Source organism: Trichosurus vulpecula, chromosome 1 (assembly GCF_011100635.1).
Source record: "Trichosurus vulpecula isolate mTriVul1 chromosome 1, mTriVul1.pri, whole genome shotgun sequence".
In the NCBI taxonomy this organism is placed as follows: Eukaryota; Metazoa; Chordata; class Mammalia; order Diprotodontia; family Phalangeridae; genus Trichosurus; species Trichosurus vulpecula.
Genome location: NC_050573.1, coordinates 499,583,928 through 499,609,250, shown reverse-complemented (window position 1 = coordinate 499,609,250; position 25,323 = coordinate 499,583,928). Strand labels below are relative to the sequence as shown.

The following is a 25,323-nucleotide window of genomic DNA, read 5'->3' as shown; positions in this document are numbered from 1 at the left end:
AGATGAGGCGGCAGGGCTTGGTTTTCCCAAGGGCACGTCCACCTCCATGTGTTTTGGGAGTTGGGGAGCTTGTAGTATTATTTCCTCTAGTTTTGCAGATGAGGTCCAGGAGGCGAGGGGAAGAAGACAGAACCTTTCATCCGTCATGGGGGGAGGCATGGTTTTGGTGAAACCTTAGGGTTTGCTCCCTACAATTTCATTAAATACCAGGAAATGCCTAGAGAGACCATTGCCCTCCAGAACTGGTGAGGCAAGGGTGCCAATAAGCATTTCCAGGCTGCAGGACTTTTAAACCAACCCTTTCCCTGACTCCATCTGGGCCTGACTAGGATAAAAAAAAAATCTTTCCTAGCCTCAAATAAATAAATATTATATTCAATAGCCTTCCTTAGGTGTCTGTATACAAGGCAATGGGGTTTCAGATTGACCTGAGGTGGTGGTATGGGGTGAACTATGGGGAATCAGGATAGGTTACAGGGAGGAACTGGGTTTGTGTTCTGGGTACACGCAAGTACTTTTTGCCTAGTAAGAGGATTCTCAGTGGAGAATTAAGCTATAGCCTTGGCCCAGCTGGCAGAAGCCTGGGCTCAGACTCAGAGTAGATAAGAGTTTTGCCAGAGGCTCCCTGTTGCACAAATAAAGAAGTACTCCCGGCCAGCTGGGAGAGATGTCCTTTCCTTCATGCCAGTCATACACAGGGAGAAAGGAAAAGTGAAGGGGCAAGCAAGCAGTTGGGTCTTGGATTGATGAAGCAGCTAGGGGAGACAAAGAGAGCAAATAACGCGTTAGGAGAAGGAATAAAGGAGATTTAGGTCTTTCCCAGTCCCTGAGCTGTAATTGCCCCTCAGAAGAACTCTTAAGAGCTCCCTTGTGTTAGCTTACATTATACCCCCTTGAGCTGAGAGCCAGGAGACCTGGATTCTAATTCTGCCACCCATTGATTCTGTGTTCTGGAGCAAGTCACTCATGGGTGTCGCAGTTTCCTTTTTAAAATGACAATACCAATCTCTGGCCCACTTCTCTTCACGAAGCTGTTTGTGAGAAATGCATTGGAAAGGATGATACAATGTAGCTAGTAAAGTGTTATCTGTTTAGAATTTAACTCAAGCTGGAAAGGCTTCCAGTTGAGGCTGCAACTAGAAGACCAGCATAGCTGGTCGGTTGGTCACCAGTTGGGCTTTTAGACGTGGCAGCCAATTTGCCATCATGAAAGCTATACCAGCGTTGGCCCTTCTCTGCCTGACTTAACATTCTCCGTACTGTTTCCTTTTGGTGCTACTGGGCTCTGTTCCCAAAAGAAACTGCCGTTGACCTGGGCTGAAAGCTTCATCTGGTGAGGGTGCATGCGTTAGTTGAGGAACGAGAGGTTGAGGAAGGCCCACTCTTGGAGAACAGGGGGCAAATACTTCTGCATCTGCTTTTGGGCTGATGGAGCTTTCTAAATCTCAGATGCCCTTTCTTCCATGCAAGCTGTCTCCCTCTTCCCCCTACCGCCCCCAAGCCTTTTAAATAATAAAAATAATGCCTTACTCTGTGCAGGCTTTGGAAACTAAAGGTGCTTTTATAACATCATATTCTTCTTGAAGCAATTGGAAGTTGGTAGGGAAGGTACAATCCCTCCCCCGCCCCCTTTTATAGATGAGGCAGGTAAGGATCAGAGAGGTTAAGCGCTGTGCATGCTTAAGATCATACAGCAAGGAAATCACTGAGCTGGGATTCGAAGACTTTCAGTTTTACTACTCCACCACATCAGAAACAGGGTTGTGATGTTTATTCCCTGTGTAACGCACCAGCAGGGCTTGAATGACTTGCATCCTAGCTGCAGACCCCTTGTCCTTAAGAGGGCTTTGCGTCTGCTATAACTAGGGAAGGACACCCAAGAATTAGAGGATGTGTACTTTCCCAGGTAGAAGCTGTGTCTGCCCCAAGGAGGCATGTAAATTTTAATGCATATGCATTTAAAGACTCAGGGGCAAGGTCAGAACCCTTAAATGTTGAAGCCGCATGGAAGCAAAGTCACAGAACCATGAGAGTCCAATGGCCTCTGTCTGCACCTGGCTGCCTAAGAGATGAGTTTTGAGCTGGGCCTTTTAGGGGACAGGAGTGAACACAGATTGAAATCCAGGGAGTATGTTATATACTAAGCAAGCATTTTTTTTTTCCTTTTCTTTTGAAGACAATTGGAGTTAAGTGACTTGCCCAGGGTCACACAGCTAGTAGGTTACTGAGGCCAGATTTGTACTCAGGTTCTCCTGACTCCAGGGCTGGTGCTCTATCCACTGCACCACCTAACTGCTCCCTAAGCAAGCATTTTTAAAGCCAGGTGTAAGCTGCACTGCCAAAGGGCATTCCCAGTAACCCAGCTGGGTTGACTGCTTTAGCTCATTAAGGGAGCCAGCAGGAACTAACTCACTGGATCTGGTTCCTCACTCTTGCTCTGACACTAAGTAACTGGAGTCTTGGACAGGCCACCTTATCTCTCTGCCTCAGTTTCCCCTTCTGTAAAGTTAACCTCTTATTCTGTGATTCTAAGAGTAAATGTGCGCATGAATCTATACTAGGTAGGGAGGAACAGAAGATCCCATTTCTAGAATGGGGAACGCTATCCTTACCTTCCAACCAAAAAGGATAGTTGCAGAGATAGATATGATTTGAGGTAGTCCTGGAGGATTTTAGAGCTTGGAAGGGAACAAGCATTCACTGTGCAAATAGTATGTCATTTGATTCTCATAACATCCCTGGGAGATAGGTGCTATTATGATCCCCCATTTTACAGAGAAGGAAACTGAGTCAGACAGCCATTAAGTGACTTGGTCAGCAGCCCATAGCTAATAAATGAGGCAGGATTTGAACCCGTATCTTCTTGGCCTCAGGCCCAGCATTCTGTCTGTTGTGCTAACTAGCTGCTTTGGAGGGGAGGTGGGGGAGAGAGACAGACATACAGGCACTAGGGAAATCCTGATGAAGAAACTGTAAGCCTTCATTGTACTCTGCCATTTAAGGGTTGTCTTGGTCATCGAGAGTTTAGTTAGTTTGTCCTGGGACACAGACCCAGCTGTGCCAGATGTGGAACTTACACTCAGGCCTTCCTGACCCTGAGTCCAGCTCCCCGTCCACCATGAAAGACTGTTTCTCAGGGATGTAAACAAACTTGACTTAAAATGAATCCCTGTGTGATGCAGCAGTGTACTTGTGGCTGAAGGAGAGAAAGAAGGCTTTCCATGAGATTAGGCTTTGGCTTTGCAGGAGGTGAGATTTCAGTCTTGCTTTAAATAAAGGAAGGGCTGGAGGTTGTGGAACCTTGGAAGTGATGGGCCAAGCAGGCCTTTGGGTAGAGAGGGGAATGAATAACCAAGATTGGTGAGGACCGGAGTTGTAGTTGTTACCAGAACCCTTGGGATGGGAGAGAAAATATCAGACTTTTCCTAGGTTCTGCCAATTGGGATAGCACCCCCCCCCTTTTTTTTTTTACCCTGAGGGAGAAGGGAACCCATTTAACACCTTCCAAGGGAGGCAATGGAAGGGAAAGGAAAACAAAAACCTTGAAGGAGAATTAGAAGACTTAGCTTTTACTCCCACTGTTGCCCCTCAGCTTTGTGATTTTAGTCAAGTCAGTTCACCTCTATGGGCCTCTCTTAACTCATCTGTAAAATGGGTTGATTGGGACTGGGTAATTTCCTAGGTCCCTTTCAGACTTTCTCAAATTGTGTTTAGGTCTAGGCAACCAAGAAGCTTTTGATGGTTATGTAGTGGCTTCTCACATATCTATAAATCCATTTATGTTTCTTCTCTCACCCCTCTCCCCTTTTCTCTGTCTCTGCCTCTTTTTCTCTCTCCCCCTCCCAAGTCTCTCTTTCCCCCTCCCGGTCTCTCTTTGTCTCTGTCTCCGCCTTTATTTCTCTATCTTTCTCTCTCTGCATCTCTATTATTTCTGTTTCTAATTTTCTCTCTTACCCTCTGTCTCTCTCCTGTTCCTTCCTGCTTCTTTCCTATCTCATTGCTCTCCTTTTCTCCTTTGTCTGCCTCCCTCTCCCTTTCCTTCTCCCTCTCTTTTCTCTCTCCTTCCCTCCATCCCTCTTCCTCTCTCTTTTGTCCTCCTTCTCTATCTTAATTTGTAATCGAAAGTCTAGAGACTTGAGGCCTGTCTCTAGCTCTGTCACAAACTCCATTTGTGAGCTTGGGCAAATTGCTTCACCTATTTCCAAAGGAGAGATTCAGCTAAATCCTTTATATTGTTTCTTCCTGCTCTGCGTGTTTCCCATAAACCATCACTTTCTCTGTCTCACCTTCCTCTTTCCCTTCCATCTCACTCTCTCTGTCCCTCTTTTCCTTTGCTCTTTCCATCTCTCTTCTCTTTCCCCCATCTACCTCTCTTTTCTCTATTTTGTGTTTCTCTCTCATTTTCTTTCCTGCCAAGGCTGACCAGTATCCACTGTAAATGCAGCTTCTCCTGTTGGTAATGCTCAGAGCTGTTGGCTCAGGGCCAGTTCTGGGCTCTTTTCTTCTCACTTAAGGTCACTGCCTGAAAAGTGGGCTTTTTGAAGCCTAAGTGTTCCTAAAATTTGGTTCATCCTTTCCACTTCTTCCCTTTCCACCTTGGGAGTCTCACTCCATTGATGACCCCTTGGGCCCCTGCTCTAGGGACCTGTTGAGGCCAAGGGGAGGGGCACTTAATGAAACATTCATTGCTAGCTAAGTTGCAGAATAGATTTTAGGCCAGGCTGCCATGGGAGCTGGGTCCTGGAAGGCCAGAACAAAACTGACCCGGATGTTTGATGGCCTAAATAAATACGTTCAGGTGATCTGAATTGGATGTGTGTGTTCATGTGGCTAATTCAGTCATCAACTATCCACTAATACCTTATGATGAATTAATATCCATTAATCAAATGTCTTGTGTGATAGGGGGATAGAACTAAGTACAGGGTGTCCCAATAGCTTAAAATGTCATGAAGACTTTTGGAACACACACTCGTATGACGTTTTCCCTGCCCACAGGAATAGTAGAGTCTAGTTGGTGGATAAGAAAACTTCTAACTCAGCTTCTAACTTAAGATGAAATGTCAAAGTGCAATGTGTGTTCAGAGGAAGGGGAAATCCCTTCTGGCTGCAGGCCTCGAGGAAGGCTTCATAAGGCATTTGAAGTATTTGATCTTTTGAAAGTTTATTCCCTTTCTCAAGCTCCTTCACTGTAAAATTAAGAGTTTGGGCTAAATGATTTCTAAAGTCCCTTTTTGCCTCTGGATCCAAATTATCTCAGGAGAGGGGCCTTGAGAGATAAGAATTAAGATAGGTGAGGGAGGAGAATGTCTTGAGTGGGAGAAGAGCATGACCAAAAATCAGAAAGATGTGAAAATATGGGGTGTGTTTGGGATCTGGTCCAGCTGATTTACAGTTCGGGCTATGAGCAAGGAATGGTAAGTGAGAAGTTTGAGACTGAATCCTGAAGCACTTTGAATGGTGCAAGAGTTTGGACTTGATTCATGTAGGTAATAGAGAGTCACTAAAGGCTTTGGGACACATAAGGAGAACGGTATGTCCCTATGCTCAAAGGACTGATGCTTTTGGAAGAATAGCTTGGCCCAGGTGTCTACAGGGGTAGGACCTGTGATTTCAATGGCTCAGTGAATTCCCCTGGCTAATGTAGTTTGGCACCTCTTCTGTGACTTAGAGAATGAGCTAACATGCTGATGGCTGACTTCACCCAGGGTCACACCTGCCAGCATATGTCCGAGCCAGGACTCAAACCCAGGTCTGTCTGGTTTCAAAGCTTTCTCTTTAGCCACTATGTCACCTATATCATAATTTCTTTTGATAAATGCTTGTTGATGACTAATATGGAAATACGTTTTGCCTGATTGCACATATATAACCTGTATTACTGTCTTGGGGTGGAGGGAAGGAGGGAAATAATTTGGAACTCAAAATTTTAAAAAATGAATGTTGTGTGTAATTGGGGGGAATATTATTAAAAAATAAATGCTTGTTAAAAGAGGAAACTTAGAATTATAATAGCCAGCATTCACACAGCGATTGAAGTTTTGCAAAGCACTTTACAAATGTTATCACATTTTATCCTCGTTTTTTACAGATGAAGAAACTGAGGGAGACAGGTTAAGTGACTTGCCCAAGGTCACACAGGTAGTCTGAGGCAGGATTAGAACTCGGGTCTTCCTAACTCTAGGTCCGGTGCTCTATCCTTCGCTCAAAAAGTCAGTCAAGACTAAGGGGTGGAGGTAGAAGAGACAAAAAAGGAAAGGTTTGGTTCTCAAAGCAGGCCAGAAGGACTGGTTGTATGTGCAGGGTGCTGAGGAAGGAGGGGGTCAACGGTGATGCTGAAGTTTTGGCCCCGGTGAGCGTCCGCAGGATGAGCAGGGGCCATCAACAGAAACTGGGAAGTCAGGAAAAGAAGTTTTTTCCGAGGAGAGGATAAATTGGGTTGCCTTCATGTTGAGTTTGAGGTGCCCAGTGGGTATCCAGGTAGAGATGTCCAATGAACAAATCCAGATGTGTGTCTGGAGCTATAAAGAGACATTCTGGCTAGAGATATGTGGCGGTATGGATGAGTTGTATTTCTATGTTTGCACACTTACGTTGGTATGTGTACATGTGTGTGTTCCATGAGAATACCTTTTCATGGAAAGTATGGGAACTGTTTTTATGGTGGGAGATGATTAGGTCCTATTAGTTATTTTTTTTTCTCATTTATTCTAGTACAATGTTTCTGAGCGGAGAGGGAGGTGGAAGGGTGGAAACTGGCACTGTCCTTGACTCATCTCTGTCCTTCTCTTTGCTTCCAGATATGCTTCAGCTGATCAACAACCAGGACAGCGACTTTCCCAGTCTCTTTGACTCTAGTTATGGTGGGGCTGCACCCACCTTCCAGGATGTTGCCTCTTCTGGGGGCCTGTCCCCAACCCCCAGCTCTCTCGGCTCCACTCTCGACAACTTCTTGGGGAGCACCAAGGTGCCCACCCACGTTAAGATGTACCAGCCGCCCCCTCCTGCTCCTCCTGCGATGAGCAGCTTCCAGCCCCCGCAGCTGATAGCAGGACCTGACCTGGGCCAGGCCTCGCCGGGCATCAAGGAGGAGCCCATGCAGCTTTCCATCCTGCAGCCTTCCCCCCCTCAGCTGCTATCCCAGCCTGTGCTGCCACCCCCGATGGCACCACAGCCACCTCCCCCGTCCCAGCCCCAGCTGCAGTCTCAACCCCAGCCTCAGCCTCAGCCCCAGCTGCAGCCACAGCAGGCACAGCCACCACAACCACAGCCACCACAACCACAGCCACAGCCACAGCCACAGGAGCTACAGCCACCGGGAGTCATGGTGCCCCAGAGTTTTGTTACTACTTCCCTCCTCAGTTACCTCTCCATCTCTACTAGATTACCAAGGCCAGAGCAGTTTCCAGCGGTAAGTAGGGGGCTGGGAGGATTTGCAGGTGGTGTGCGTGGTCTGTTTATCTCACCAGTTGGGAGTGAATATGGGGGTTACAGATTATGGGGATTTATTTGGGGGTGGGGTTTGACGGAAGGCAACGAGGAAAAAGGGAGATCAATTGGAAAGGAGGCAGAGGAGTACGTGGTTACAACGTACTTGCCCACGGTAGTGGTCTGAGTTACCCCCGGAAGGCTCCCTCCTCACCAGTGTCTAAATTTCACCAATTAGCTCTTCACTCCTTCAGACTAAGCATTGACCTTTCCTGTCTTCCAATTGTAATGCAGCCTGGGAAGGGATAATACCTCAGTGAGAATGAAGTCATCAGGTCTTCTCCTGGCACAGAATGAGATCTGGGGGGAGGGGTACCTGAAAAGAGGTGGGGGGTAACTTATGGTCCTAATGCCTATGATGTTTATGGTCTCCTCTGTCTCCTCCTTTCAGCTGTTCCTCCTGGTAATGTCCAGCAGCCCCTGTCTCCTCAGGGGTCATTGCCCGTCACCATCCAAGCCCAGGTTCAGAATATCTGCCCACAGCCGTTGCTGACGGCACCTGCCCAGGTTGTCTCCTCCCAGATCCAGCAGGTCCCAGTAAGTTGAGCCTCCTGTTTTGCAAGCATAGACAGACTGGGGAGAAGCAGGCCTTATTCTGCCCTTGGGGGAAAGACCTTTCCTTGAAGCTGGGATCCGGGAAGATCTGAACCAGAGATAAAGCATTGGGCTTGGAAACAGTTTATTTGAGGAATAAGAAAGGGTCCCTGTAGTCCTGTGTCAGGAAAACTAGGAGAAACTGACTCTTCTGCTCTGGTAAAATGTACACTTCTGGTCTTCTACCTCCTCCTCCTCCTCCTCTGCTGTGAAGCTGCCCTGCTCCTTTCCTTGGCCCCTCCCTCTCCACCCTGGCCCTCCCCACCCCTCAAGGAATCCTAGACTGGGAAAGGCTTTGGCCGTCAGCTGCTATTTAGAATTAACCCAGAGACTCTCTAAAGGCCACATAAATAGAGGCTAGTTGACATAGTAAGTAAGCATTTCTTAAGTACCTACTATGTACCAGGCACATAGTAGATGGTTTTGGATGCGGAGTTAGGAAGACTGGATGGTTTGAACTTTGCCTCGGATGTTTATTATCTATGTGACCTTTGGCAACTCACTTACCATCTCTGAGCTTCAGTCTCCTCATTGTGAAATGAGTGTAACAGTGGTCCCTACTTGGATTGTTGAGGCTCATATGACAGCGTATAAAGAGCTTTGAAAGCTTAAAGGGCTATAGGAACATCTACCATTATTAATACATAGGTAAAAATATGAATGGCTAAATGAGTCCCACGTATGTATGGTCTGCCCATCTGGGAATCTTCCAATGGAAGCACAGAGCTCACGGCTAGCCTTTCCATTATTACTTCCCTAAGCTGTCATTGGTTTCCAAAAATCCTTAGACTCTTAAAGTTGGAATGGACCTTGGAGAATGCTTCATTCAACCCCACTAATTTTACAAAGCAGGAAAATGAAATTACATTCAATTTATTTGTCTGCAAATTCCTTTTTTTGAATTTCAAAGGGAGGAGCCTCTTCAGTGTCCTGGGATTCATATTATTATTATTTTTATGGAGACCGTGCCTTTATATCCCCTTCTAGTATTTTATAGACTAGTGCTAAGATCACTCTCATCAAGGGTCCTTCTAAACCAAAGCCATAACCCCACTGGGTGTTCGGGGAGTATTGCCTCAGTTGAGGATCCTTGGGCCCCAGGCTTGAGTTAGTCTGTCCTAGATATTTACGGTGTGTTTAGGGAATTGATAAATAGGCTCCGGATTTGGGAGTGTCCTCTGTCATGAGGCCCTTTTCCCCTAAGCAGCAGGCTTGTATTGCTGATTTATCTTCGGACTCCTGCCTGGGACTTTCTTTTGATCCAGAATTCACAGTTCTCCTCCAGGGTGCCCACATTCCCAGTAGGCTGCCTTAGCCATCCATCAACCTCAGGCCAGGCAGGAAAGGTATAAAACAACCAATGATGTCACTTGTTGGGCTGATGTTGATTGACAAAGCACAGGCAGCTGATGACATTGGTGGAGAGTGGGAAAGGGATGGATGGCACCCTCCCCCTCTGTTTGGTCTCCTCCCTCCTGGATCCAGGTCTGAATGAGTCATCCCTGCCCTTCACTCCCTCAGAGTGCTAATAATCTCTTCACCACAGCTAAGGACTCCGAGGAGAGAAAACACCCCCTGGCCATCCTACCTGTCAGCCGTCTTGTGCTTACTAATTATTTCCAGCACCCCATTAGTAGAAACCATCTGTAGATAGTCCTGTTTCAAACTGGGGAGGCCTTGATGTTTTAGTCTGACCCCATATAAATGACTATCCCATCCACTGTATTGTGTTTTCATTGAATCCCCTTTCTTGAGCCCTCTCTAGTGCTTCCCTGTTAGGCAGAGATCCCAATCACTGAGCAGACATCCATTCAGCTTCCCCAGCCCACAGAGGGAATGATGAAGCCCAGCATTCTTGTTGTTGTGGGAGAGAGAGATACTTACAAGACAAGGCCTTTGCCCTCAGACAGCACAGCCTAGGATACAGGAGGGCGCTTCTCTTTGAGAGGTGAACAGCATCATTTCTCTGGCTAGCTAGGAAAGATGTCAGGAGCAGATTGCTACCCTTTAGCCACGTCACTCCCAGGGAGGTTTTTTCTTTTCTCTTTGTAAACTTCTGAACTTAAACCAAACCAAACCAAATCAAACCAAAAAACAACCCCAATGAGCATTTCTATATACACAGCAAAACACAAAAGAGGATTACCTATGGCGAGTCTTTATTTCATGTCTCCTTCCCTTTTTTTAAAGTACCCAGGAAACTCCAGTGAGCTTTCTCCCCAGTGATGTGGGACTTAGTGTGGTGGTTGACAGGGAGGGGAAGGGAACCAGGCACTGTACTAAGAGATTTACAATTGTTATCTCATTTAATCCCAACAACAACCCTGGGAGGTAGGTGCATTTATGATCCCCATTCTACAGCTAAGGAAACTGAGCGAGACCAAAGTTTAAGGGCCTTGCCCGGGGACACACAGCTAGTAAGTGACTGAGGCTGTCTTCCCGACTCTAGGCCTAGCACTGTATTCACTGTGCCCCTTAGCTGCTTTCTAGGGGTATGGAATAGATCAGTTCCTTTCAGTGCTACCTTGTATAAATATTCACTGTGACAGAGAAGCCAGATGTGTGAAGCCTGAGCAAGAAGGGCTGTTGGGGGAGAAGACATCTCAGAGGCCCCTAGCTGAGGCCTTTCCATGGATGCGTCTAACACTTTTGCTTGGCACTTGGGAAAAAAGGGAACTTTTCAGGATCCATGGAGCTTCTTTAAACCTTCTTGGAACAGGAGAATGCCTATTTCAGTGAGATGGCCCTGGTTCATGGGAGTATCCTAGCTCATTTAGGTTAGATGGTTAACAGCAACAAGTACTTTTAAAAATTAAATGAAATTTTTTTCAATGAACAAAAATCTGTTTTCTCCCCCTCTACCTCCCCACCATTTAAAAGTAGAAAAACAAACACAAAATCTTTGATCCAGCCAAACAAGTTCCTGTATTGGCTGTGTCCAAAAAAAGGCTCATTCTGTTCCCTACATCCGTTGCCTCTCTGGCAGGAGGTGGGTGGCATGTTTCATCATGCATCTTCTGGAATTGTGATTGGCCTTTGCACTGATCAGAATTTTTAAGTCTTTCAAAATAGTTTGTTTTAGCAGTGTTGAACAACAAGCATTTATTAAGCACTTATGGTATGCTAAGCACTATGGTAAGGGCTAGGGAATCAAAGAAAGGCAAAACAGATAATTTAGAAAATAAGGCTGGGAAAGGAGGGGAGAAGCTTCAGAATGACTTGGGGGACACTGACACATCTCCCCTCCCTACTGCCAAGGTCCTGCTCCAGCCTCACTTCATCAAGGCTGATTCACTGGTCCTGACAGCTGTGAAGACTGATGTGGGCACAGGAGTGAAGACCTCAGGAATCAATACTTTGGCCACCACCACAGCAGTGCAGTCGGCCCCCCTGCAGGTCCCGGTATGCTGGACAGGATTGGTGGACTTGTGAGGGCAGGAGGAGATGAGATGTTGGATGGGGTGTCATGGGGAGTCATTGGGGGAAGGTGTGAGGTCATATCCTTCCAAACTGTGGAACTCCCACTTATTTCTAATGCACTGGGTACCTATGTGAATATGTGTCTGTATAGATAGATGAATGGATAGGTAGATAGGTAGATATTTCTAACACAGTGGGTACCTATGTGAATCTGTGTAGATAGAAAGATGGATAGATAGAGGACTAATACAGTGGGTACCTATGTGAATATGTTTGTGTGTCTGTCTGTCTTATCTAAACCCTGGGTGGGAACAACCCTTAAACCTTGGGTTACCTCTCCCCGTGAACCATCTGGCCTCTAGGATTACCTTCTTCCCACTCCACTTGGCCTTCTTTAGTCACTTTTCTGTGAAGCTTCCCTTCTTTCTCCTCTTCCCCAGCTCTAAGACTCTCTGTTCCTCTCCCCATAACACACATCACCCTGGCTTTGAGTTAATCACATGTCTCCTCCCCTGAACAGACCCTGGTGAGTGGAGGCACCATTTTGGCCACCGTGCCCCTGGTGGTAGATGCCGACAAGCTGCCCATCAATCGTCTTGCTGCTACAGGCAAGACCCCCAGCTCCCAGAGCAAAGGGGAGAAGAGAACAGCTCACAATGCTATTGAGAAGCGTTATCGATCCTCTATTAATGACAAGATTGTGGAACTCAAAGACCTGGTGGTGGGGACTGAGGCCAAGGTATGGGACAGAGAAGCATAGGAGGGGAATAAAGCAGGCAGAAATCAGAGGGGGAGACAGGTGGAAAGGGGGATACTCCCAGAAATCCAGGGGAGATGGAAGAGAGCAGGCAAGAGCCAGGATGGCGGAAGTGTGATAGACATAGAGCTAGAAATAACATCAGAGGCCATCTGGTCCGATCCCCAAAGAGAAGACTCTAGAACAGTCTTTCTGACTTAAGTATCCCAAAGGGTTCTTAATCTTTTTTTTTGTGTTCTGGGCTCCTCTAGTGGTCTGGTGAAGTCTACGGAATGCTTCCTAGAGTAATATTTTTAAGTGCATAGAGTATATAGGAGTACAAAGGAAACAAGTTATACTGAAGTGCAGTTATCAAAGGATTTAAAAGAAAAAAAAACCCAAGTTTGTGGGCCCTAGCTTAGCAACCCCTGAGCTAAATATACAATTTCAGTATCTCCCTGTCATCCTTCCTTCACCTGAGGGACAGATCTGGGGTTTACCATCCAGAGCCAGCTCCAGAAATCTGTTAGCCCACACTGGTGAAGGATGGGGGATGGGGTTGGGGCGGGGGTAAGAGTGACCAGGTCTCGGAATGACAAGGGCCTCAATCACTCCATTCCAGCTGAACAAGTCAGCCATCCTGAGGAAGGCCATTGACTACATCCGATTCCTGCAGCAGACCAATCAGAAGCTGAAGCAAGAGAACTTGACTCTCAGGATGGCCATGCAGAAGAACAGTGAGTTTTTGCTAAGGGCTCCCTGTGCCCAGTCTTCAGTTGGGGGCAATGTCAAGGGTGGAGAGGAAGCCAGGTCGGCTCATGGTCTCAACTAGGCAATCTTCACTTCTCCCTTCCTTACAAATACTGCATTGTCAGCCAAGGAGAAGGAAGAAGGAGTCCAGGGCCCAAGGCATCCAGCAGCCTTGCCATTGCTTCTGTCTACAAGAGGCTCCTCTCCATCAGTTGGGTGAGGGGGAGATCCCCTGATTGAGTCAAGTCAAGCCCTTAATACATACCAAGCACCATGCCAAGTGCTCGGGATACAAATACAAGCAAAAAGAAAAAAGACAGTTCCTGCCTTGAAGGAACTTAACATTCTAATGGGGAAAGACAATACAAAAAGGAGCTGAAAAGCAAGGGAGTAAGGGTGGGGGTGAGTAGGGAAGGGGCATGAGAGAGGAAGGAAGGATGACTGTCCCGGGCCCTGCCTCAAAATGGAGCTTCTAGAAGGAGCTCACCAATAGGAGGAGGGGGATCATTGGGCCAGAGGGATATTTCCAGGGTAAGAAGTCAGCTGAAGCATGATAGAGAGTGAAGGGGGGCTGGCCTGGGGCTCTTCTGTTCAAGTATGAACTATGGACCCTTCCCTAACACTGATCTATGCCTTCTCTTTCTACCCCGCACTAAATCCCAGAATCCCTGAAAGACCTGGTATCATCATCGTGCAGTGGTGGAAGCATGGACGTACCAATGGAGATCATCAAGCCAGAGATGGTGGATGCGCTGACCCCGCCACCCTCCGATGCTGGCTCCCCCTCCCGCAGCAGCCCCCTGTCCTTGGGTAGTGGTGGCAGTGGCAACAGCAGTGACTCAGAGCCCGACAGCCCGATCTTTGAAGACCCCAAGGTGCCTGATTGGGGTGGGAGAACATGGCACTTGGGGGTTACTTGGGGAACTTCTTCCTTGTCCAACTCCATCACCTCCCCCATGGAGTCTTTCTTCTACTATCTCACCTAAAGATGTCAAAATTGCTGCATGGTCTCTGACAGGGGCACCAAGGTATGCTTCGTAGGAGGTCAGGTCCGGGACAGATTACTTCCTGATGAAGCTTGAGTGTTCTCTGTAGAATGAGTATGTGGGAATGGATGGTCTTTAAGGTCCTTGCAATCTCTAATAAAAAGTCTACCGGAGGTAGGGAACCTGCGGCCTCGAGGCCACATGTGGCCCTCTAGGTTCCCAAGTGCAGCCCATTGAATTAATCCAAACAAATCCTTTTTCCGGATTCAGTCATAAGGCCACGCTTGGGGACCTAGAGGGCCGTATGTGGCCTTGAGGCCACAGGTTCCCCATCCCTGGAAATGTTCTGTTTTTTTTTTTTTTCCAAAGGTCACAAGGGGGTAGTTAGTAACTGAGCTGACATGAGAATCTAGGGTTCCTATTGATCTCTTCAGCTTGTCTGAAGGCCTTCTTTCTTTTACGCAACTCCCCCTAGGCCCAAGTAAGTCCCACTCCTGGGCCTGAGGTATATGACCTGACCAGGAGGTCATTAAGGGCTGATTCCTCAGCCCCTGTGTCTTGCTTCCATCACTGTGCCTTGTCTCCTAGCCATTAATTTAGAACCATGTTAAGAAAAATAAAAAAATATTCCTTCCCAAAAGAAATATTGGGAAGGGTTAGAGGTTGAGTCCAACACCTTCAACTTATTTTTAAAATTTAATTAAAAAATTTAAGGAAGGGGCGGCTAGGTGGCGCAGTGAGTGGAGCACCAGCCCTGGAGTCAGGATGACCTGAGTTCAAATCTGGCCTCAGACACTTGACACACTTACTAGCTGTGTGACCTTGGGCAAGTCACTTGACCCCAATTGCCCTGCCTTCTCCCCTCAAAAAAAAAAAAAAAAACAAAAAAAAAAACCCCAAAAAAAAAATTTAAGGAAAATCCTGTTATCCCATTAAAATCCTATTTTTTTTTCTTCCTCCCTCCTTCCCATGGGGGGAAAACAGGAAAAAAAAAACCCCTTGTTACAAATGTTCATGGTTAAGCAAAATAAATTCCCACATTGGCCATGTCCAAAAATATGTGTTTTCTTTTGCATATTTAATTCATTGTTTTTGTCTAGAGGTGGGCAACATATTTCATCACAAGGCCTCTGGGATCAAGGTTGGTCATTGCATTAATCAGAATTCTTAAGTCTTTCAGGCTAACTCCATCATTTTACAGTGAGGAGGAACCTGAAATCTAGAGATTCCAGAGAACTCATTTGGTGTAGGTTACATGGGCAGTAAATGGTAGACCTGGAATTTCCGTAACTTCTCCTCCCTAACCCCCAGCATGCATTCCTGAACATTGTATAGCAGAGAGAAGCTGGGGCTTCATCAGGGATTTCCTTGTTGTTCCAGGTGAAAAAGGAACAGCTCCCCTCCCCCAGCAGCCTGGGCATGCTGGACCGATCACGATTGGCCCTGTGTGCCTTTGTCTTCCTCTGCCTTTCCTTCAACCCGTTGGCCTCCCTTCTGGGCAGGAACAGTGGCCAGAGCCAGGCTGACACCGCCAACCTCTACCATGTGCCTGGACGCAGCATGCTAGGCACAGAGGGCAAAGGTGAGGATTGCTGAACATGCAAATAGACTCTGTCTACAGGTCACCTAGGTGGGGGATCAGGAGGGGCCTGAAAACCACCCTGGCCTGGTCTCCGGAGAGGCTGTGATGGGTCTCCCTTGGTAGTGCAGGTGCCAGCCAAAGCTATGTCAGTTTTCAGAAGCTTAGACCTGTTTTTCAGGACAGCTGGGGAGCAGGGTAGATTTAATTCAATCTGACAAATATTTATTGACCTCCTACTATGCGCAGACACCAGTGGGTAGAAAAAGAGTTTTTTAAAAGGTGCTGATTGAAGTATGGGATGAACTTCTAGGTCAAGGTTTTCTTATTATGATGAGAAAGATAAATAATATACTGTATTTATATGGGACCTACACTAGAAAGCTAATTGTGAAATAATAAGATACTTTATAGTGGGGTTTAACTTTGTATTCATTTTCATTGTCTTCTAGTTAGTTTTGGTAACCACTAGAGTATATGTTGTGTGTTTTACTTTGTGTACTGTAAACATTTCAGTTTTGTGTGGGTTTCACCATTTTGTGGCAACTCTCTCCAATGCGGAAAGTTATGGCAGAGACTGAACTTCTGTGTGTTACATGGGCTAGACAAAATGGCCCCTCTTGGCTTGGAAAACAGGCAAGGCCACGTGTCACTACTTCCAGACTGGGCCGTTCTGCAGAATGTAACCCAAAGCTGGCCTTCTCCACACATCTGTATCATTTTCAAAGCTCACAAAGTTGTGTTTCTTTTTTTTATACCTCATGGCCTGAAGCATTTAAATAAAGGGAATATTCCTCTGTTAAAAAAAAAAGGTGCTGTTCCTACTCTCATGGAGCTTATATTCTAGTAAGGGTGTGCCAAGTACAGACCTAAGTAGCACCTGTAAGTAAATAAAACAATACAGACTGTAAGAATGGCTGGCCACCAGCACTTAATATAGCTCTTTAAGATTTATAAAGTGCATAACCTTAGGAGGTGTGAGCCATTGTCATCCCAGTTTCACAGATGAGGAAACAAGGTTGAAAGAGATTTAATGACTTTCCCAGGGTCATATAGCTAGTAAATGTCTGAGGTGTGATCAGAACCCAGGGGTTCCTGATTACCAGTCTAACCATGCCTACTGTCCTTCCCACTCACTTAGCTAAACAGTATCTAGGAGGAGAAAGCCATTACTGACTGAGAAGAGCAGGGCAGGCTTCATGGAGGAGGGGCATTTTAGGATCACAGACTTAGAGCTGGTCAGAACACACAGCCCAATCGCTTGATTTTATGAAGTCCTAGAGAGAGGGGTTAAGGATTTTGCCCAGGGTCCCACGGGTAGTCATTAGCAGAACTGAGACTTGAATCTAGGTTCTCTGGTTTTAAATCTTCTCATCTCAGCATCAGTTGAGTTGTGTTTTAAAAGGGTGGGTAAGAATCCTGTAGGTTGTGGGGCAAAGTGCCATTCTAGACATGGGATGGTGAGAAAATGCAGGGTGTGTGTGTGTGTATGTGTGGTGGGGACAATGAGTGGTACAATTTGGAGCATAAGGTACAAGGAGAAGAATAGTATAAGTCTCAGGATCATAGATTCAGAGCTTGAAAGGGATTTAGACATCATCTAGTTCGATCTCTTCATTTTACAGACAAGGAAACTGAGGACCAAAGAGGCTAAGGGTAGGTTACCCAAAGCCACAGAGGTAGTTAGTGGTAGCTTATCATCTGAGTTCAAGGTTAGGTGACGCCAACATGAGGAGAGCCTTGAATGCCAAACAAATGGACTCGTTAGGTAGTGGGAATCCACTAAAGGGTTTTGAACAGAGAGGGGATGGTTTGGAGTGGAGTAGAGGCAGGAAATGGGAGACCATTGCAGCGTTCTGGACACAAGGCCTGTAATAGGATGGGGACGGTGGGAACAGAGAAGAGGGGATGATTGAAAACTCTTTTGGATATAGCCCTGACAGGATCCAGCAAGTAGTGAGTTGTATTTGCTAAGGAAGAGGTGAGCAGATAGAGGCAGGCCAGAGACACAGCCTAAGGTTTCAAACATGAGAGACTCAGTGAGTGATTGTGTCACAAGGAGAGAAATATTGAAGTCAGAAAGTGGAGCAGGTTTTTGTGGGAAGGGGGATCAGTCTTATGGACTCACCTACCTCACATCCTCTTTGGCTTCAGGGGACTTGTTGGGGGAGGAGTCCATCCTGTAGAACCATGACCTAGCCACCCCACCCCCAGAAGGGAGCATATAAGAAGCCCCAAACGCAGGGCCAGCCTCACCTAGGTGGAGTCGTATGATGTCAGGGAGCTGGAAAGGTCTTTCCCATCCTCCAAATTCACTTAACAGAGATAGACCTTTTCACTCCACACTCAGGGATGAAGATCAAAATGCCCGTCTCTCTGAGAGCAGGGCTGTGACGTTTTAAGTTCACACCAAGGTGGAAACAACTGATAACAGATTCTCTACTGAGGGCAGTTTTATGGGGGCAGGGAAGGGCAGGGGAGAGGAGAACCATGAAGTTCTGGGTACCTGCAGGTTTGGCCCCCAACCTTGTCCAATCTTCTCCCCTCACCAGGTAGTCCCAGCTGGTCTCAGTGGCTGCTGCCCACTTTGTTTTTCTGGATGCTCAATCTGTTGGTGGTCCTGGCGGTCTTCATCCGCCTCTTCATCTATGGCGAGCCCATCACCAGGCCCCACTCGGGACCCTCGGTCTTGTTTTGGAGACACCGCAAGCAGGCTGATTTGGATCTGGCCCGGGTAAGAGGGTGGGTCTGGGGGAGGTGGGGAAGGAGAGGCTTCAGTGGGGAGGGAAGCATTAGCCTGGGAGGCTGGAGAATGACTGGAGATGAAAGTTAACCTTAGCTGACATTCTGCCAACCCCCGACCTCCAGGTGGGGGTGGGGGTGAGAGAATGATCCTCCAGATCCTTAAACTGTCTTTTTCCCGTGGTCTTTCATAAGTCTTCTTGCTCCTTGACCTCTGAGCATCTGAACGTGGTGCCTCGGTTTTCCTGACATCATCCTTTCCCTACCTATTGGACCTATCCTTCTCAGGCTCCTCATCGTTCTGTCAATCAGCAAGCACTTACTATGAGTCAGAAACTGTGCTAAGCACTGGAGGTTCAAAGGAATAAAACAAACCAACCATGGGCCTGGCTCTGGGCAGCCAGCTCTCATCCTAATGGGGGATACCACATGCAAACAGCTAGGTGCACACTAGATATACAGTTATCCCTCCCACACTGCAGGGTTTAGGGCTGTGGTGCCCCCCTGTGATCTGGAAAGAAGTCTGAATTGTATTCTTTCATGGGGTATTTATAGTACCTTATTGTAAAATTTGGGTTGATATTAGATAATACTATACATATATTTTATTCATTTATGAATTTCTAAACTTCTGTGTTGTCTGCAGCTTCTGCAAAACTCCCCCTAATTTCCCGTTTAATTTCTCATGCTGGCCTGTGATGTAGGGAAAGTCGAGATGTGGAAGGGTTCCATGTAGACCAAGGGATGAAGGGAGGTGGTGGGGGCTGCCTGGGAAAGGCCTCACGCAGAAGGTGAAACTTGAGATGAGATATCCTGTGTAAGGAACAACCAGTAAAGCTGGTGTCGCTACACTGTAGAATGTATGGATGGAAATAAATAAATTCTAGAAAGCCTGGAAAGGTAGACAGAGGGCTTTAAATACCAAAAAGAGTATAGGGGTAATTGGAAACCATTGTAGTTTAATAAGTAGGAGTCAGAATGATCAGACTTGAGCTTTAGGAAGATTACTCTGGCAGCTGGGTGGAGGAGGATTTGAAGTGGGAAGAGGCATGAAGGAAGGAGACCACTTAATAAATTCAGGTGGGAAGTGGTAAGGTCCTTTACTAGAGGGGTGGCTATGTGAACGGAGAGGAGGGAGCTGGATATGAGGGATGTTGTCAAGGCTTGAGAAGGGATGGGATAGATGGCGTTGAAAAGTTGAAGATGACGTTGAGGTTGCGAGCCTTGGTGACTGGGAGGGTGGTGGTGCCCTCAACAGTAATAGGAAAGTTGGGAAGAGAGAGGATCTGGGAGGAAAGATAATGAATTCTACTTTGGACATGTTGACTTCAAGTTGCCTGGAGAAGCTAACATCCAGTTTGAGATGTCCAAAAGGCAGCTGGTGACATAGGACCTGGGAGTTCAGGACAGAAGCTAGGGCCAGAAATGGGAAATCCTAAGCGCAGAGATGATCATTGAACTCATGGAAGCCGATAAGATTAGCCAGTGAGATGCTATACAATCCATACTTTTAAAATTGTGTTTAAAAATGCAAAAACCACTCTTAGCTTGGGGGCTAAGTACAAAAACAGGCAGAGGGCCAGATTTGGCCATAGTCTGCTGATCTCTGGTACAGATGAAGAAGAGAATCGAGTTCAGGGCTGAGACTTGGGGGAAACCCAGAGTTATATCCTCCGTGTTTCTTCCCCAAGTATGGGTATGCCCCCGAACGCTATCCTGAGTGCTCTGTCTTCTCTCTTTCTCTTTGTCTTGCCTCTCTCTTCTCTAATCTCCCCCAGATTCAGCTGCCATCTCTATGAAAGTGACTATCACATCTACATAAGCCATTCTCATCTAGACAGCTAGGCGGCACGTGAATGGAATGTTGGGTTTGGAGTCATCAAAGACCCTAAATCAAATGCTGTTTGAGACACTAGCTGTGTGACCCTAGCCAAAGCTAACGTCTCTTCCAGATCTAGATCTGTGGTTCTAGGATCTCTGCCTTGAGTTCTAATCTGTTTTTTCCAGTGACCTGCTGGCCAGCTTCACCTGGATGTCCCACAGCCATCTCATCTCAGCTTGTCAATATCTACATTCACCCCTCCTCCTAAATGGCTCCCAATATTCCAGGCCCTTAGTTCATAACCTAGGACATCCTCAATTCTTCACATTCTCAAACTCCCCATTGCTAATTGGTTGCCAAATCTTGTCAGTTGTTCCATCTGAATATCTTTCCCCTCTCTCCATTTCTCTTGCACCCCCCCACCCCATATTCCAGGCCCTCAGCACCTCTTGCCTGGACTATTGTAATGGCCTCCTAGGTTGAATTCCTAGGCAGTCTGCAGGGCTGGCAAACATTTCTGAAGCACGGACCAAACTAAGTCTGGTTATGTGTTACTGCCCTACATTCGCTCACTGACCCAGCTAAGCTGCCCTACTTACTGTTTCTAACACAAAACACTTTCATCTCCAGCTTCTAAGCCTTTGCATATGCTGTATCCCATGCCTAGAATGCCATCCCCATTTTAACTCTGCCCCCTTCCTACATCTAGCTTCCCTTAAGACTCAGCTCAAATGCCACCTCTGTCAAGAGGTCTTTCCTGATTGCCCTGTCCTCTCTTTCCCTAACATGAGCTCCTCAACCAAATCCTTTGTTTATATTTAGATCGTAACGTATTTTTACTTCTCTTGAATATTTAGAATAGGGGGTCCTTGAAGGCAGTTTTTTCTTCATATCTCTAACACCTAGTCCAGTACTTGGCACATATATAGGTCTTCCTTCAATTAATATAATTTATATTAATATAATATATTATTATGTAATAATTATAATGACGAACAATAATCATATGCAAAGTAAAATAGTAAACGATAAAAGAATAGCCAGCATTTACACAGCTCTTTGCATGCTATACCTCGTCATCTCTCCTTTGTGTTTCATTTGCTCCTCACAACACCCTTGAGATGGGTGCAGATGAGGTTAAATCAGTCCTGGGTCACATAACTGTCTCAGGCAGAATTTGAACTCGGGTCTTCCTGACTCCAAGACCTGCCCTCTCTCCTTTGTTCCTCCTAGCTGCCATTGGTGGATTGACTGCTGCAGATTGTGGGGGAAAAGGAAATGGAGACAGATAGCGGGCTCCTGTAGCTGGTGTGCTTTGGGGGAGTATTAATCCTAGGCTAAGAAGCAAGCCCAGCCTGTCCAGAGCACGAGGCCCAGCTGTGGCCAAGGTCGTCTTTGACCTCTGAGCACTGACCCCTTTTCTCCTTCCTTCTCAGGGGGACTTCGCCCAGGCCTCACAGAACCTGTGGCTGGCCCTCCGAGCCCTAGGCCGGCCTCTGCCCACCTCCCATTTGGACCTGGCCTGCAGCCTCCTCTGGAATCTCATCCGCCACTTCCTTCAGCGGCTCTGGGTGGGACGTTGGCTGGCTGACCGGGCCGGGGGCCTCCTGCGCGATCGGGAGCTGCAGGCGGATGTCAGAGCTAGCTCCAGAGATGCAGCCCTTGTCTACCATAAGTTACACCAGCTGCATATGACAGGTGGGCCGGCCCTTCCATCCTGTGTGTGCCTGGTCAAGCCCCTACCCCAGGCAGAGAACCCCCTGTCCTGGAGTATTGGAGTTAGAACGAAGTGGCTGATTCCCGCTGTGAAAGCTCTGACCTTGGAGCCCAGCACCACCCCAGCTCTCCTTGCCCAGCCCTTCTCACCTTGACCCATCCCATCTGACCTCAGGCACCAGGATCCCCTCAGATGCAGGGGTGGGGAGGGGAGCACCGGTTACACCTGGCCTCTGTCCATCTGATTCCCCCTGCCCTCTGGTCCAACAGGGAAGTACACCAGCGGCCACTTTGCTGCCATCAACCTGGCATTGAGTGCCCTCAACTTGGCTGAGTGTGCAGGCACTTCCATCTCCGTGGCAACCTTAGCTGAGATCTATGTGGCCGTGGCGCTCCGGGTCAAGACGAGCTTTCCTCGGGCCCTCCATTTCCTGACGGTAAGGGGGCAGTGCCAGGCAGCGGAGGCTGGTTCCTGTTCCCTTCCCCCACCCCCACCCCCAGCCTGGCCTGGGGAAGTGGGTTAGGGCTCCATCTGTGAGCCTTGCCTTCCTTAGCTGTATTATCTCTCTACTGTGGGCCAGGCTTTTACAAACCTTTTTTTTCAGCTGCTCCTTCACCAATCAGAAGGGGCCAGAAGTGGGCCCCATCGGTAGTGGGGCCCAGTTCAGTGATCCAACCAACTGCTGTCTCCTCCTTGCCCATAGCGCTTCTTCCTGAGTAGTGCCCGCCAGGTGTGCCTAGCCCAGAGCGGCACCATGCCCCCTGCCATGCAGTGGCTTTGCCATCCTGTGGGACACCGCTTCTTCGTGGACGGGGACTGGACAGTGAGGAGCACCCCCAGGGAGAGTCTCTACAGCTCCACAGGGAACCCAGGTAACTCCTCCTCTCCTCTTCCTCCATCTCCCCCTTCTTTCTTCTCCCCTACTTCCTCTCTTTCCCTCTTCCCTTCATCTTTCCCCTCCTTTTTTTCTATTAACTTAACAATCAGCAGACACAGACATTTCAGTAATATATAATAAAAACAGCCAGCATTTACAGAGAGCTTTAAAGTTTGCAATGTCCATGCAAAATACAAGAAATAGGATGTCTGAGAAACTGGACCTCTGTTATGTACACATTTTAACACAACAGTTGATCAATAAACATGTATTAAGCACCTACCGTGTCCCAGGCATTGGGGATACAAAGAGAGGCAAGTTAAACAAAATTACCATTTGTCTGGTTCCCCTTTCAAATGTCTTTTTTCATGTTTTTTTTTTTAAATAATATTTATGATGCTTTTTTCGTATCCCTCTCGTTATCTGCTAACTTCTCCCTCCCTCCCCACCCCAACTTTCCCTTGTGACAATTATGGTTAAGCAAAACCAGTCAACACACTGGCCATACTGAAAATGGAGGTGGTCTTCTCATCCTCCCTCTGCCAGGGAGGTGGGCATGGATGTATACAGGGATGGATGTGGGCAAGGTGACCTCGTTCCCTTTTCTTCCTCCATCAGAGACCTGGAACCTACCCATATCCACAAACCTGAGTTCATGGTATTCTGACTTTTTTTTTTTACCTTATTGTGGCTATCTTGTAAAATGTCCTCCTGGTTCTGCTCATTTTAGTCTCTATCTGTTCATACAACTTCTTCCTCCCTAGACAAGTTTCTCTGAATCTGTCACATTTGTCTTTTCTTATAAACAATAATATTCTATTACACCCACATAGCACATTCCCAACTGATGAGCACCATTTTGTTTTTAGCTTTTTGCTACAACAAAGTGGGCTACGATAAGTGTTTTTATACATGAAGTCTTTCCCTTCTGTCTGCGACCTCCTTGGGGTATGTGCCTACCAGGGGCACCATCAGGTCAGAGGGTACCCACAGTTTAGTGCCTTTTTGTGGTATAGTTACAAGTTGTTTTCACAATGGTTGGACCAGTTCACAACTCCACCAACAGTGTGTCAGTGTGCCTGTCTTTCCAAAGCCCCTCCAGCATCTTTTCTCTTTTGTCATCTTTGCCAGTCTGATGAATGAGAGATAGAAGTCCAAGTTGCTTTAATTTGTTTAATTCAAATTTAATTTTAGATTTGCATTCTGAGGTAGATCGCCCCCCCTCAGTTTCCTTAATTTGCATTTCTCTCTTTAATGATTCTCCCCATCTCCCCCCTCCCCACCTTATTCTTCCTTATCCCTCAATTTCTTCCCCTCTTTCTCTTAACTTTCTCAAGTTTCTAAAACCTTGGCCTTTCCACCCAGCTGTCATTCCAGAGTCCAAAGGATGGGGGTGGGTAACTGAAACAATACCCTGATATAGTTCCTTCTACCTGTCCTCTGTAGGCATACATTTTCCTCCCTACCCCCACTGTCCTCCGCCCTGGAGCAGCAGAGTTGCCTAAAGAGGATCTCGGGCTCCCCCAATCCTCACCTTGTCCTGGGGGTGGTTCTTCTAAGCTCTGATGCCTGTCTGGGGTGGGAGGTGGCTCATGCCTCTCTCTCCCTCTCTCTCTCTCTCTGGAACAGTGGATCCCCTGGCCCAGGTGACACAGCTGTTTCGGGAGCATCTGTTGGAGAAAGCCTTGGGCTGTGTGGCCAAGCCTGAACAGACCCTGGCTTCGGCTGACGGGGACAGGTGAGAGGATGACCCAAGCGGACCCCACCTCGAGCCTTTCACCCATCTGGCTCCCAAGGGTCCCCTAATGGCTCGAGCCCCACCCTGCATCGCTTCAGGCTCCCGATTCTCCTCCAGCTTCCCTATTCTAGTGTCCTCTTCCTCCAGCCCCAGCCAGCTCCCCCATCTTTCTGTCCACCATCCCCCTATCCCAGGCAGAGCCAGTTAACGGTCCATTAATCCTGAGAACTCAGCTTGGTCCCTTCTCAGCCTGGCATAACTTCACTGAGTCTCTACTGTGCGGAGTGCTTTGAGCATTACCAAAGCTGTAACAGAAATAATTACATGCGTGTTTCCTACTTTTCAAACACTTCATGTCTCATTTGAATCACCTCTGGGAGGCAGACAGGGCCAGGGTGGTTGTTTCCCCACCCACAGGTGAGGGAGCTAAAGCCAAGGCGGGGGAGGAACCTTGCCCCACATCCCACAGTGAGTTAGCACAGAGCTGGCTCTGGGCTCCGGGGAGGTCTCTTGCTGTTTCCCAGCTGGGTATACATGCTCCCTACCCCCAAGCTGCACTCCTTCATGCGTCCCCCCTCTGCTCTATAGAGAGTTCTCTGATGCCCTCGAGTACCTGCAGCTGCTAAACGGCTGCTCAGATGCCGCCGGGGCCCCTGCCCTCAACTTCTCCATCAGTTCCAGCATGGCCACGACCACCGGTAAGCCCTCTGCTCCCCTCTTTATGGCTGGGGTGGAGAATGGGTGCGCGGGTCTTTGGGAGCCATGTTTCCTGTGGTTGGTTAGGACAAGTTACCTGCACCTAGAGAAAGTCATCTTCTGTCTCCTCACAAGAACGGCACAAGCGTGGTCCCTTTCACACTCCATCCTCAGCTGA

The 25,323-nt window shown here is 47.5% G+C and overlaps 1 protein-coding gene across 1 annotated transcript in view; it reads left to right on the top strand.

The window, feature by feature from the left end:
- Positions 1-25,323, top strand: part of SREBF1 (sterol regulatory element binding transcription factor 1) — a 56,801-nt gene that overhangs the window by 24,894 nt on the left and 6,584 nt on the right. The window contains 15 exon segments of the mRNA XM_036747992.1: positions 6,801-7,353; positions 7,355-7,411; positions 7,723-7,814; positions 7,880-8,025; positions 11,341-11,484; positions 12,023-12,241; positions 12,861-12,975; positions 13,652-13,863; positions 15,355-15,556; positions 18,106-18,287; positions 21,554-21,815; positions 22,104-22,270; positions 22,538-22,706; positions 24,341-24,449; positions 25,038-25,147. Coding sequence (XP_036603887.1) covers positions 6,801-7,353; positions 7,355-7,411; positions 7,723-7,814; positions 7,880-8,025; positions 11,341-11,484; positions 12,023-12,241; positions 12,861-12,975; positions 13,652-13,863; positions 15,355-15,556; positions 18,106-18,287; positions 21,554-21,815; positions 22,104-22,270; positions 22,538-22,706; positions 24,341-24,449; positions 25,038-25,147 — 2,739 coding nt within the window.